The 14,840-nt window shown below is 39.6% G+C and overlaps 1 protein-coding gene and 2 non-coding genes across 3 annotated transcripts; 1 reads left to right on the top strand and 2 right to left on the bottom strand.

Moving 5' to 3' along the window:
- The first annotated feature begins 459 nt into the window (after window positions 1-459).
- LOC135157356 (uncharacterized) lies at window positions 460-7,450 on the top strand. The gene is made up of 7 exons (XM_064112594.1): window positions 460-463; window positions 709-1,098; window positions 2,099-2,170; window positions 3,166-3,428; window positions 4,064-4,154; window positions 4,636-4,741; window positions 5,193-7,450. The coding sequence occupies exons 1-7, from the start codon at window positions 460-462 to the stop codon at window positions 5,971-5,973; spliced, it is 1,707 nt and encodes a 568-aa protein (XP_063968664.1). The 3' UTR covers window positions 5,974-7,450.
- A 6,357-nt stretch (window positions 7,451-13,807) lies between these two features.
- LOC135157409 (5S ribosomal RNA) lies at window positions 13,808-13,926 on the bottom strand. The gene has a single exon (XR_010296403.1). It is a non-coding gene; the product is annotated as a 5S ribosomal RNA (ribosomal RNA).
- Window positions 13,927-14,396: 470 nt separating this feature from the next.
- Window positions 14,397-14,515, bottom strand: LOC135157408 (5S ribosomal RNA). The gene has a single exon (XR_010296402.1). It is a non-coding gene; the product is annotated as a 5S ribosomal RNA (ribosomal RNA).
- Between the last annotated feature and the right edge of the window lie 325 nt (window positions 14,516-14,840).

The following is a 14,840-nucleotide window of genomic DNA, read 5'->3' as shown; positions in this document are numbered from 1 at the left end:
AAGGAATAAAACGGCTGGTTTCGACTCGCCGTACGGCCGCCGTAGAGCAAATGTGACAGAGGTATAAATCGGAATATTGTCTGTTAGACGAGGGTTCATAGGTGCTGATGACCTCACGATGAAAATGGAATTAGATACGCATACAAATCAAAAATACATACTCATTGACCCGGGGGGGGGGGGTACTCACGAAATAATGCATACGGGGATGTGCCGCTGGAATGGGTCGCTTTTTTGGAAGAAATTCCTGAACATTAGGTTTGGTTTTATACTGGAAAATCCCTAAACATGGCCCCATTTTTAGATACTGGACTTAAAAATGGGTCCGTGGCCCCAATTTTAGATACTGGCCTTAAACATGGGTCCATATTCTCCTCCAATTTTTGGTGATAATCTTTTTTTTCTTTTTTGTTTTTTGCTTTTCAAATTTTGATAGATTCTTAATAAAGACCCGTAAATATGGGTATGGGTTTTGAACCTTTTGAACCGCCGCACACCCCCAAACCAAATCTAAGTACCCCCCCCGAGCTTATTGATATGAATGTAGGATGTTTCTTTCCGTTTCATGTTATTTATTTCTCTATGTAATAAACAATGAATTGAAGCGAATGTAATTGGAGGGGTTTTATGCAAATAAGAACAAGTGGAAGTGGACAATTATGCCAGAGAAAATTATAAATGATTAATGTTTTAAACCCTCAATTCTAGCTACCCGTCGCTGTAAAATTCAACTCCAAGACGGTGAGTCACAAGAAGTCAGTTTCCCAGGGAGCGTTGAATCCGTGATCGGCATCCTTGATGAGGTACGATGGACGATCACGGCATCAAACCAACAAACGCGAATTGTCTTCGTCATCGAGGAAATCAACTGGCCGAAGACCGACCTCAAATTCGAAGATCAGAATCCGAACCAGGTTGCGATCCGGCACGAAGGAAATGTTTTTCCGATCTTTCCCGAATACAACTCGCATGTGATCAAATCGGGGATCTTTCTCTCCGGAACGCACTCGATTAGGATGGAAATGGATATGCCGATTATTGCCGAGCTCCCGAGTATACCCTCGTTCAGAATGAAGTTTACAGCATACACAGTCCAAGGTATGATTTCTGCATATTAAAAGAAAAAAGAAAACGATTTTTGTTACAGTCTCTTGGTAAATTTAGTTGGTTTTAAAGGCAGTTAGGCTTACTAATGTTGTCATGGGTCCCGTAACACAACGGTTAGCGATTAATCATACGCTTGATTTTCACGATTGAATGGACGTCGTAGTCATTGCAATCAATCGTAGAAAAATGTTCTACGACCATTGCTAAGCATTTTGATACGGGCTCCAGGATTCGAAGTCAAACTTAATTAAGCAGCTGCTGCTAATTGGCCAGTTCTTTTCAGCCCAAGTGACCATTTCTTCATCAAGATGTTTACGATTCCACAACAAGGACACCGCCATACTGTCAGTTTATTCTTCCATAGAAATTTTATAGATTTTTCTATCAAAAAGGTATATTTCGCTGGATTTTCCTACAGGCATCGTCGCCTTAATGTGTCGCATAGTGATACCGCTGCGCAGGGCCACCCAATCGATCTGCCTGATGGGTGCTCTAATGCAAACGTCTGTCATCTTTCTCCTCTTAAGACAAATTTTTGCCTTCCATTCCGAATTGATATTATGGGATACATCTCATTTTATCACAAGCAACTCCCAACAACATTAATTCGTCCCAATGCAAAGCTATGAAGATGAGAAAGATTTGTTTTCTCTCTTCTTCTCTTTCATGAAGAGTAAAGGTAAGCAAGCGAAAGAAGAGGGGAAGATGATCTCTATTGGCCTTAAAATACACAACAGGCCTTCTTCATTCGCGTTCATTCACCATTGTAACTTTGTCTAAGCATATTGCGCGAAGCGCAGAGTTATGTACAATTAGGGTGAAATTCATAAGTGGCTCTGAAAATGATAAGGGTCACGCATTAGACGTATTATCCACACTCATTTGCCTTCCTTCATTCTCTCTTTGTTGCTTTTCGCACTAAGGCGGACACTAAGGCCACATTTTCCTATAATTATTACTTACGTTTTTGTTTTCTGGTATTCTACCACAGAGATATTCCGTTGCAAGCTAAGTACTACATCATGTGACATGGAATCTACTTTACACTGGAAGCGAAAATCAGGTAAACCAGATTTTTTTAACATACAGAAACACCACCACCATAATATACCAACGTATTGGGAGCTTTTTTTGCAACGTTATTGTCGCTATCTTCATCATTACTTTTACCTCAACCATTTTAAGACTATTGCCATCACAACCAACACCACCACTACCACCATCATCATCATCACCACCACCATCATCATCATCATAAAATTGATGGAGATCATCATCATCTTCACCATCATCATCGTCATCATCATCATCATCATCATCATCATCACCTCCTTCATCATCATCATCATCGTCGTCATCATCATCATCATAAAATTGATGGAGATTATCATCATCATCATCTTCACCACCATCATCATCATCGTCATTATCATCATCATCATTATCATCATCATCATCATCATCATCATTAATAATTTTTTTATCCTTATTTAACCTAAAAAGATACATTTTAATCATTATTGATTTTCACTTATTTCGAATTTTAATATCAGATTTTTTGGAAGTATATTTTTAGCATTATAAAATATTGCCCCTAGCCAACCCCCCCTCCAAGTTAAGAGCAAACAATCGGGCGGGTGAATCATAATATAGAGAAATAAAACTAGGGCCTAGGCCCTACACTCTAGAAGATAACGTGTTTACCTTGTGACAATTTGTCGAATCTGCCAACTTTCCATGACTTTTGATGACTGTCTGAGAAGCACAGGTCTCTACCTGTTACTTTGGTTACTGATGGTTGAATCATCTCTGACAAAACGCCAGACACCTAGGCACCTTATGAAACGCTCCCTATATACACATTGGTGACACTTACAGTCCGTTTCATAAACTTGTAATGATCAGATAATAACAAATTTGGAATACCATACGGAAGCTATTGAAATCCTTAATTCAATCTGATTGGCTGATAATAAACTTGTTATAAAATGGTGCATATGTTATTATCATAGAACATTTTATGAAACATGACAGCTGTTTATACCTTTCCAATCCCAGATGGTTACGTTTACAAGGGCAGCACGACCACCGATGAGGGCGCGCTCACAGTTCACTTACCCAAAGGAACCCAGCTTGCGGGGAAAGGATACGCTTCCTTCGGTTACGTGTTCGACTACCAGGGTATCATGGGGACCAGCGGGGGCCAGTCCAAGGATGAGGAGGGGAGGGTCACCGTGGAATGCCCAGGAAGAAGGAATTTCGGGATTTCGGAAGATGGGGTGACCCAGTTGGTCGTTGACTGCGACGTCGATGATTTGTCGGTAGGCATCCTGTTGTTTTCATTGACTTTATCCTTTTCCAACCCCTCCCCAACTGAAGGCATTTCTCTCTCTTTCTATTCCATTATCACTCTCTCTCCTTCATCCAGAGCTCTACCTGACCCAACTTTCTACTCCCCGTTTATATATATTCTTTTCACACCCCTCATAAGTTTTCTACGTCTATTTTTGTATTTCACGAGCAAAAAAGAAAAAAGATAAAAAAAAGATAAAAACACAACAACAAAGTACACAAACAACTAAAACAGACAAAAACATTAATCATTGTAATGTGTAATTTATTCTTGGGACAAAAAATGTCTTTAAATCAATTTTCTTTTTTGGCCTGGTATTTATCTTCCTTCTAAGAACTCCAAATGCACTTCCCTTTCCAATTTTATGACCCAAGTTATTACCAATCTAAAGGACCGACATAATGACTAGTTGCCTTTCCTTGAAAAAGAAATACTATGACGGTCATGATTATCTGCTGATCAAGAAGTGAATAAAAATAAACAGTTTGACATGTAATCGTGTAAAGAGAACGTACAGACACATGCGGGCATATTACAGTTCAAGCAAGGAAGTGGTGGCAATCCCTTCTTAAAGATTTTTATTCCCACACTATTTTATGATAGATAACATTCACAGCCCACGGGAGTTTACGACTCGTCATCGCTGACGTCGACTTACACGATGCCAAGATCTCTATGAACGCCGGCGATCCAGGTAAGATCAAGCCCTACCGTCACACTAATGAAACCGATTCCGAACCAACCGATGTTGTTTGTTTTTTGTAAGTTATATAATATCTTTCAGGACTATAAAAGTCCGGTGTTAGATTCCCGACACGGCCCTTCACCAAGGCAATTTATCAATATTGCCCTTTTTTCTTGCACCAAATAAATTCTTTATGTATTATTGATACCAACGTGTGCAAGTGTTAAAAAAAAAGAGAAAAAAAAAATTGTCGGTTTGGATTCTAATTTGCCGGTATGACTGAAATTTATTCAGTTCAATCAGTCTCGACGTCAAGTTGGGTTAAACTGTTTCATACGTTTAGATGTATGGTTAATGTGTGGTAAATCATAAAGGGCCCCTTTCCAATTTGGTTACAAGGAGGACGACTACTCCCTTGATCTCCCGCTTCCGTCGCCTGTGATCATGGTGATACTAAAACCTTTTACCCTTGCGGGGGTTTTGTTTTCAGAGCCCTCTTCAGATTCATCAGCGCTTCCTGTCATTGCTGGCATCTCGGTCTTCATTGGTCTGGTGGTGGTCTCCGTTCTTCTGATTGCTATCTTCCGCCGAAAGAGGTAAGAAGAATAAAAAAAATTGTTTGACAATACAATGAAAAAAAAATTAAAGTATTTGATATTTCACCTAATGAAATATAAAGAAATAGTGGGTGGGTGATTTCATCAGTCCCCTCATTTGCCATATAAAGCTTTGCATACCGGGCAGGATGTGTATATAACCATGATAACTGTTCTGGGAAATTTTAAAATGTAATATTTCTCTTAAAGACAGGTTTTATAATTTCTTTCTTCAAGTTTTTGTTCACTAATCCTTACAACCCCTCCCCCGTAGCATGTATTAAAACACAACGTGAAACTATCTGTTTCTTTATTTTAATTCAAAGATACGAGTCGCTACAACTATGCTTTTAGTGAATGTGTGTTTTTACTAGCTATTGTGGCAAATGATGTATTGCCGAAAGATTATATAAATAGAACGGTATCGTTGGTTTTTTCAACAAATGAACAGGTCACAAGTCGCAGAAAAGTCACAGGAAAGAAATTCTAAGCCAACGCTCGACAAAGGCCATGATAACACCGGATTTCAACTCGGGAACATCAGGACCATTGAAGATCCCGATGAAGGTACTTATCACTACCCGAGCTTTCCTCTAAGTCCTCCCCCAAAGGATGGAGACACCATCTATCAAGAGATCGAGAAGAAAGACAAGAAAGGTCATTCGCCATCTCCAAACGCCAAAGACAATCGCGAAGTCGGAAAGAATGCCTATGACCTTCTGGAACTACCTAAGGAAGGAAGTCTGGATTCCAACAAGAAGGTGTCCCGATCTACGGAGAAGTTGCCAGTGTCAGGTTCCCCAATGTTGTCCAGGTGTATGAGCCGAGGCATGGGATACGAGACCTTAGATGGCACCAGCGAGCCAACATCCAGCAAAGACACGGTGCCACCTTTCACGAAGGACAAGGGTGTCTCTGAAAAGGAGACCCAGCGTCCGAAACCGTCTCCAGGCGAGTGTGACTATCTGGAGATCCTATCATCAGAAGAAATCGAGTCCTTAAAACTGCAGGACAAGAATGGACAACCTGTCCTGGCTCACCAGGATCTCTATCAGCATCTCAAGCGTCATGATATTCCATTCCACGCATCGGGACAGGGTCAGGCAGCAAAAGACGTGTCCTCTGAAGATCCGGGTGTCAGCGAGGAGAACTACGGAAAGCTTGACATTGCCATAGACAACCATCCTCCACCTCCTGACTACTTTGTCATCGAGGCAAATACTGATTGTTAACAGTGTTAAGGGGCAAACCTGTGGTATAACGATGATCAGAGGCTGATTTACGGCTAGGTTTTCTAAAAGACATTTTAGCGTCATTTTCCCCCCTTTTTTAGAATTTAATAAGTATCGAATGTTTAACAAACTGTAAACTTTAATGTTCATGAAATATATTGGAATCCGGTTGGACGACCAATAAAAGTCATAAAATTGCTATTTTTAATGCTTTACCTCATCTGTGGCTCAAGGAAAGAAATTATAATTAGGTTAGCTCCGAATGTGTCATAAAGACCTATATGGGTATTTAATTTGGAGGGATTTCAAATACTTTTCACAAAATCTGGTGCCCTTAAATTTAAATTTATTTTGTAAGGAAATTTTATGTAAATGAAGTCTGACACATTGTAGTAAAAGTGAATACTAATAATACAGCATTTGAGAAGCACCGATTACAGACACCTAATGACAATACGGGTATTTCGCTCAGCGAAATGAATCCCACAATGCAACAAGTCAAATCAAAAGGAAGTCTTTGTCGAGGGTCGGCGAATAGGAACAGCAGTTTCGTCCGACGTTTCACAGCTGACGAAAATAAATCGCAAATATGTCGTGTGTCCAGGGTCACAGACGAAACTCCTGTTACGACTCACAGACTTTCGACAAAGGTTTAACTGTCATGACGGGCATTTGAAGATGGGTTCTCTACGTTACAAAAAGCGTCTGCATAGCTGTTGCGAAAACACCGTAAAGGGTGTTGCAAGAAAGTATTTGCAATCAATTGCAAATGTTTTGTTGCAATATTACAACTGATAGATCAACGTTAGTTGTAGCAAATCAGATTACACCCCTTCTTTCCGGGAGTAGATTAGCAATTAATCATAAATTTGCAATTGAGTGCAAGACATTTGAGGGATTTAGGGACCAAAAATTGACTTGCAATTGATCGTAAGTTTCTTGTAACGCCCTATTAGAGTCCTGTTAGTGTTTCTCGTTCTGCTCATATTTATGACGATAATGCCTAGGCTACTTAACTAGGTTCGAACGCTGAACTTTGATGTTCGAAATTATTTTAAAAGTAGTTATTGCAATTATCAGGTAAAACATATTCATTGCGCTCAGAGAATATTCCAGAACCCTGGAGTATGGGGAAAATATTATAAATTATTTTCCTTTCATTCATGATTATTGGTGATGCAGATAATTAGGTATTTTTCCAAATTATTTCTTTTGTATTGTTATGTTTAATGTTTTGTCGGATAATTATGTTTGAAAGCTGAATAAATGATTGTAAATGCATTTGGAAGGAGGCGAAAGGTATATTGTTTTTTTTTTTATGGAGTGAGTCTTTTGTGTAAAGAAGCCAATATATTCTTGTTATTTTCTGAAACCTAATATCATTTTTCGAGATTTTACACGGATAATTAGAGTCTTGGGGCTTAGAATACGAAATGTAATAAAATGATATTTAAGTTTATCAGTATTTTTACAAGCTATTACGAACGCGTTCTGTGTCCCTTTCACCTGAAAATTAACCATCTCATTGTGTTAACGAGTGCCCCTTAAAGTGCGCGCCTCGTCTAAGGGCGTTGTGGCGTGCGCCTTTAATCCAAGCTGTGGGGAAGTTACAAATTGATGCAGAGGTTCGAGGTTCGAGCCCTGGTCACGTCTTTCGGATGGTGACGTTAAAGGTCGGTCCCAGACGTAAATAATCATATCTGATTGATACACGTCTGACAAAACTCAAATACACACTTAGGCCCGTATTCTGAAGTCAGGTTTAACTCAAACCATGGTCGAACTCTGTGCTAGAATTATGGAAAGCCAAAAGTGTCAAAATGTTTATTAAGTTGTACGTTTCCTACGTTAACTGTGCTCTTTCCTGATTCATCGATGATGAAGACAATAATCTATTTATACTTACTAGACAATTATGAATGATTTGATAGCCAAATGAGCTGAAATATGATATCTTTACTGTCAGTTAGTGATTTATGTAACAATTGGCTATCCATACTTGAACCAGAACTTTAAACCTGAGTTTAAGTTAAACCTGACTTCAGATTACGAGCCTTATAGACCGTGTGCTTGCAAACATACGATTTTCGTCATTGCCTTGACTGGCGGGCATCAAGCGAGAAGTTTCTCCCCACATGCATGACATGTCCTAGAAAAACATATACCAACAATGGTGTTGGATGAAAAGGAGGGGCGTGCTGCCGAATGCGAAATGGATGGAGGAGGGTGGGGGGGGGGGGGGGGCGACACCAACATTATTGAGAGAATGAGCAGCGAAAAAAAAAGAATAAATCAGCCGTTTCTGTTTCCATCATACATTTACGTCCAAAAAAAAGAAGATAATGGGTAAATTAATTCATTTGTTCATATTTCCTTTTTCTTCCTGCTCTTTCAAAAAGGTTGACGAAGGAGACGAAGAAAAAAAGACCAAAGTGATAATGTAAGGAAAACATATATCAACTACTTAAAATGAAGAAAGGAAAGAAGGGGCATTTCATGTAGCCAAAAAACCTACAACACCCGGCATGCCTGGTGCCTGTAATACTAGCGCTTTTTACTGTGCTTTAGGAATCGCAGGAATATGCACATGTTGGACAGTGTATTATTGATATGGGGAAAAACCCACAATTTGCTGTTGAGTAACTGTTACCTTTTTGAAAATTTTAGCAATATTTCAGTCAGAGCATCAAATATACTCTTGTTTTATATAAAACAAACCAACTAATCAAAGTTAAAATCATTTAATGGGAAGGGGTGGGGGACCATTGCCCCCCCCCAAAAAAAAAAAAAAAAAAAAAAAAACCTTATACACTCTTTCTGAAAACTGTTCGCACTCTGACAAAATTTTGCAGAAATCCTTGGATTTCACTTTAGAAAATGCACAAGCTCCCCAATGACAAGCTTGGTCACTTTACTTCCTCGCTTTTGGGTTTTTTCGTCTTGACCCACCTCCCCCCACCTTGGGAAAATTTTTGTACGGGAACATACTTCAAAACTGAAATTGATAATAATTATTGAAGAATATGAGCAAGACAAAGATATGTGAATACTAAAATGACAAGAACACTCATGCATATATCTTGTTTATGTTTATTTCATTTTGCCTTTCTCTGAAAACGATTGATTGAATTTGTCTGTGAAGGGGTGTAAAGATCGGTAAATTAAAATTATTATTATTACTATTATTTATTTGACCAACTCATGATACAAGCATAGATGACATTATACATGGTACAAACAAACAATACAGAATGGAGCAGTGCTACACGCTGGTCAGTGGTGATAAAAGCATAAGAAATAGCTATTGCTCGGAAGCATATTACCCCCACATGTCGTACTGCGTACAAATATCAACTTAGAAAACACATCACACAAAATATAATCTAGCCCAATGTTTGGCGAAATTTCTATAAAATAATAATGAAATGCAGAAGCTGAGTAATGTTATACAAATAATGAATGTTTATGAGTGCAATGGACAGAATACTTCATGAGGTGAAAGATGAAAGGATCCATTCAACGAGGCGTAGCGGAGTTCAATGGATCATTATTTCATCTTTCACCGAATGAAGTATTCTGTCCATTGCACGAATGAAAAAAACATTCATTATTTGGTTTATATGACACCTAAAAATTGATTTTTGTTTTCATATGAAATTTGTGAATTTCGGTGCAAAACATGCTCATGCAGTGCGAGTTTGGTCTGTTGAGTGTTACGTCATTACAACATGCGCACTGCTGGTGCCTGCAGCTGCAGTCTCGGTGCGCGCGCCCGTGCAATGGACAAGATCGTATGGATCCAAAATTGCACGATGAATGGATCCAAAATTGCACGGTGGATGACGTTATTGCAAAATGGGCTGAATGAACGATATCGAACAACCAATCAAATCACAAGGATCTATCTAGGTGTCATATAAATCAGAATAGTAATACAATACTCATCATCATTTTTTTTTCTAGTCTATTTATTAATGACCAGTAGACTGCCTTTCTAATTATTACTTTCAATCATTCTCTAGTTATATGTAATTATATGACACCTAGATAGATCCTTGTGATTTGATTGGTTGTTCGATATCGTTCATTCAGCCCATTTTGCAATAACGTCATCCACCGTGCAATTTTGGATCCATTCATCGTGCAATTTTGGATCCATACGATCTTGTCCATTGCACGGGCGCGCGCACCGAGACTGCAGCTGCAGGCACCAGCAGTGCGCATGTTGTAATGACGTAACACTCAACAGACCAAACTCGCACTGCATGAGCATGTTTTGCACCGAAATTCACAAATTTCATATGAAAACAAAAATCAATTTTTAGGTGTCATATAAACCAAATAATGAATGTTTTTTTCATTCGTGCAATGGACAGAATACTTCATTTGGTGAAAGATGAAATAATGATCCATTGAACTCCGCTACGCCTCGTTGAATGGATCCTTTCATCTTTCACCTCATGAAGTATTCTGTCCATTGCACTCATAAACATTCATTATTTGTATATTATATGACACCTAGATAGATCCTTGTGATTTGATTGGTTGTTCGATATCGTTCATTCAGCCCATTTTGCAATAACGTCATCCACCGTGCAATTTTGGATCCATTCATCGTGCAATTTTGGATCCATACGATCTTATCCATTGCACGGGCGCGCGCACCGAGACTGCAGCTGCAGGCACCAGCAGTGCGCATGTTGTAATGACGTAACACTCAACAGACCAAACTCGCACTGCATGAGCATGTTTTGCACCGAAATTCACAAATTTCATATGAAAACAAAAATCAATTTTTAGGTGTCATATAAACCAAATAATGAATGTTTTTTTCATTCGTGCAATGGACAGAATACTTCATTCGGTGAAAGATGAAATAATGATCCATTGAACTCCGCTACGCCTCGTTGAATGGATCCTTTCATCTTTCACCTCATGAAGTATTCTGTCCATTGCACTCATAAACATTCATTATTTGTATACTAATACGGCAATGTGGAGATTAACACAGTAAATTAATATAAGCATATCTAATATAATGGAATATAATTAAGAATATAATGATTTATAATTTAAGAAACCCAAACAAAAATGAAGTTAAAATTAGTCTTATTTCTTATCTTTTGGCAAAGTGGGATTTTTTTAGAGAAAGGAGGAAGGAAGGTAATGAATTGAGAACAGCAGCATCCCTTACTTCAGTGGAGAGAGCATTCCGTATTCTTGGGAAACGGCGAGAGGGTGAGAGAAAGAGAGCTTGGGTTCGAGAAGACAGATGACATAATGTAAGGAGCTCTTGATGACGGGAATTGATGAGGACATTTCGTGAGAGAGATTCACATTGAATGTGACCATGTTAACATTTGAAAATAAAGGAACAGAGCAAATAATCCCTTCTTGAGGCAAGACTCATAAGACATATCTCCCTTCCGCTGCTTGAGGGCCAGCCGTGTAGCTGTTCGCTGTACTCATTCCAGTTGCCTTTCCTGTTGAATGGTGTTAGGATGCCACGCTGCGTAGGCATATTCCAATATAGCGAGGATAAGAGACTTATAAAGTGAGAATATTAAAATTGCAAAATCGTCTACTGCCAACCCGTCCACTCACCATCACATGGTCTACCTTCATTTAGTCTAATACCATTCCGTCCATCAACATTTCGTCAAACAACCTTTTGGTCCAATCATTACTTCGTCTAATCACCAATACGTCTATGACCATTTCGTCTCATAACCAGTTGGTGTAATATCCATTTTATTTTTGTTCATTTCGCCCAATTAACACTTAGTCCAATTAGACCAAATGGTATATGGACTAAATCGCTATTGGACAAAGTGGTTATTAGAGAAAATAGTAGACAAAGTGGCAATTAGACCATTAATTTGACGAGTTGGCATTGGACCAATTAAAAATAAACCTAAAGATGTGTTTTAATATGCTTGAGTGTGTTTGTTGGTGCATGATTGTCATCTTGTAAGTGTGTAATTATTGAGCTTATATGTTTTTCTTTTTTGTCGGCGTTTGCTGATGGATAATTGTCTCTTTGTATGTGTTTTTTTGTCTAGGTGTGTGTTTGCTGGTGGATAAATTTCTCTTTGCATGTGCGTATGGTTTTGGATGTTTCTGCTGGTGTGTTAGTGTCTCAATGTCTGTATGGTCGTATGTCTTTTTGTATGTTTGTCTGAGTGGATATTTTTGCTGGTGTATAATTGTTTGTAAGTCCATCAAATTATGCACATCACGGTGCAAGCAGACGACGTTTTCACCTTTTTGCTAGTAGATGACAGCATTCTGAAACGTCAAAGAATTGCTAGTGATCGCACTCACTAGACACCGGCGTCATGTACGGGGGGGGGGGGGGGTTGTTGCCAGGGCAATTGTCTCCTGTATGTCTCTTGTATGTTTGTGTGCTTGTGTTTGCTGGTGTATGGTTGTCTCTTTGTGACTGTATGTGCATATGTGTTTTGCATGTTTGTCTGTAAGTGTGTGTATTGGCTATCGGATATTGTCTCTTTGTTTGTGATTGCATGTGCTGCATATGACTTTTGTTTGTTTGTTTGCTTTTGTGTGTGAGTGTTTGCTGGTGTGTAATTCCCTTCCCCAATTAGGATGTTCCGATTAAACTTAATTCACATGCAAGACAGACAAACATAACATTAAAACAAAACTATGAAACACAATTATTAAAAATGAGAGGAAGATGGACAACAAAACAAACAAACCGAGCACGGAAAAGAAATCAAAATATAAGGATGGAATAGCTATGAACAACCACCAAAAGAAACACAGAAGGGGAACCGGAAAATATTTTCGGAATATTTCCCAAAATTCTTGCAATTTTTCTGCAATTATTTGTGCCATGATGATTTATTGTGTATGTTTGTGCGTTTATTTGTTTGTGTGATTGCTCACGAATGTGTTGTGTTTGCGTTACTCCATTTTGGCATTCATTGGCTCGGAGTGCAAGACACACATCAACATACTAGAAGAGACACTGGCAGACGACACTCTCCTGTTTGTAGCCGGAGAGGGCGCCCGAACGATCACCTTTTCAATATCGGAAAATGGTGCTCAACCGGGCGGGAGTAGTACTCCCGGGGGCACCTTGCCGGCACACACTCAAATTTACAAACAAACAGACAGACAAGCAAAGCTCCAGACAGAGAGGATTAACCAAACAATACCCCCCGACCGTAGCAGATGACACGGCGCAGGGTCTCCCTCCTACCGGCAGATGGTGCTCTTCCGAGATTACCGGCATCGCTGGTGATCGCGGGCCCTGTTCGACCAGGGAGTATTATTCCGCAGGGTCGTTACCCATCGGTGATCGGACGAGAACCGGTATATGCAGCATGGTATGGTCGTAGGCTCTTGCTCCATCAAAGTCAAGCTATTTGAAGGGATACTATGACGTCATCATCTATTTAATCCCTGTCAGTAATAATATTGGTTTATTGATGTCTTCAGTCATTCCACCGATCTTTCATTGGGTTTGTTTCAGTTTCCATCGGATGCCTACCTACGAGAATTTGGAGATATTGTCGTGTTTTTTTTTTTTGGATGCGCACCTGTGTGTGACGCAACAATTCACATGATGGTGTAGGCCTTGAACTGCGCGCCTCGTCTCTTGGAGACCCTGTGCTTGCAAACAAACGACTTTCATCATTGCCTTGAATGTCGGACATCAAGCGAAAAGTTTATTCCTGCTCTATTAAAAAGGGTGACGAAGGAGACGAAAAAGACAACAAAAAGAGACAAAAGTGATACTATAAGGAAAACAAATACCAACGACTTAAAATGAAGAAATGAATAAAGGGGCATTTCATGAAGCAAAAAATGCCTACAACACCCGGTATTCCCAGGCGGTCTCCCATCCAAGTACTAACCGAGCCCTATGCTGCTTGACTTCGGTGATCGGACGAGAACCGGTATATTCAGCATGGTATGGTCGTAGGCTCTTGCTCCATCAAAGTCAAGCTATTTGAAGGGATACTATGACGTCATCATCTATTTAATCCCTGTCAGTAATAATATTGGTTTATTGATGTCTTCAGTCATTCCACCGATCTTTCATTGGGTTTGTTTCAGTTTCCATCGGATGCCTACCTACGATAATTTGGAGATATTGTCGTGTTTTTTTTCTTGGATGCGCACCTGTGTGTGACGCAACAATTCACATGATGGTGTAGGCCTTGAACTGCGCGCCTCGTCTCTTGGAGACCCTGTGCTTGCAAACAAACGACTTTCATCATTGCCTTGAATGTCGGACATCAAGCGAAAAGTTTATTCCTGCTCTATTAAAAAGGGTGACGAAGGAGACGAAAAAGACAACAAAAAAGGAGACAAAAGTGATACTATAAAGGAAAACAAATACCAACGACTTAAAATGAAAAAATGAATAAAGGGGCATTTCATGAAGCAAAAAATGCCTACAACACCCGGTATTCCCAGGCGGTCTCCCATCCAAGTACTAACCGAGCCCTATGCTGCTTGACTTCGGTGATCGGACGAGAACCGGTATATTCAGCATGGTATGGTCGTAGGCTCTTGCTCCATCAAAGTCAAGCTATTTGAAGGGATACTATGACGTCATCATCTATTTAATCCCTGTCAGTAATAATATTGGTTGATTGATGTCTTCAGTCATTCCACCGATCTTTCATTGGGTTTGTTTCAGTTTCCATCGGATGCCTACCTACGATAATTTGGAGATATTGTCGTGTTTTTTTTCTTGGATGCGCACCTGTGTGTGACGCAACAATTCACATGATGGTGTAGGCCTTGAACTGCGCGCCTCGTCTCTTGGAGACCCTGTGCTTGCAAACAAACGACTTTCATCATTGCCTTGAATGTCGGACATCAAGCGAAAA

The sequence above is a fragment of the Lytechinus pictus genome, chromosome 17 (assembly GCF_037042905.1).
Source record: "Lytechinus pictus isolate F3 Inbred chromosome 17, Lp3.0, whole genome shotgun sequence".
NCBI lineage: Eukaryota > Metazoa > Echinodermata > Echinoidea > Temnopleuroida > Toxopneustidae > Lytechinus > Lytechinus pictus.
This window is presented reverse-complemented; position numbering and strand designations above follow the sequence as displayed.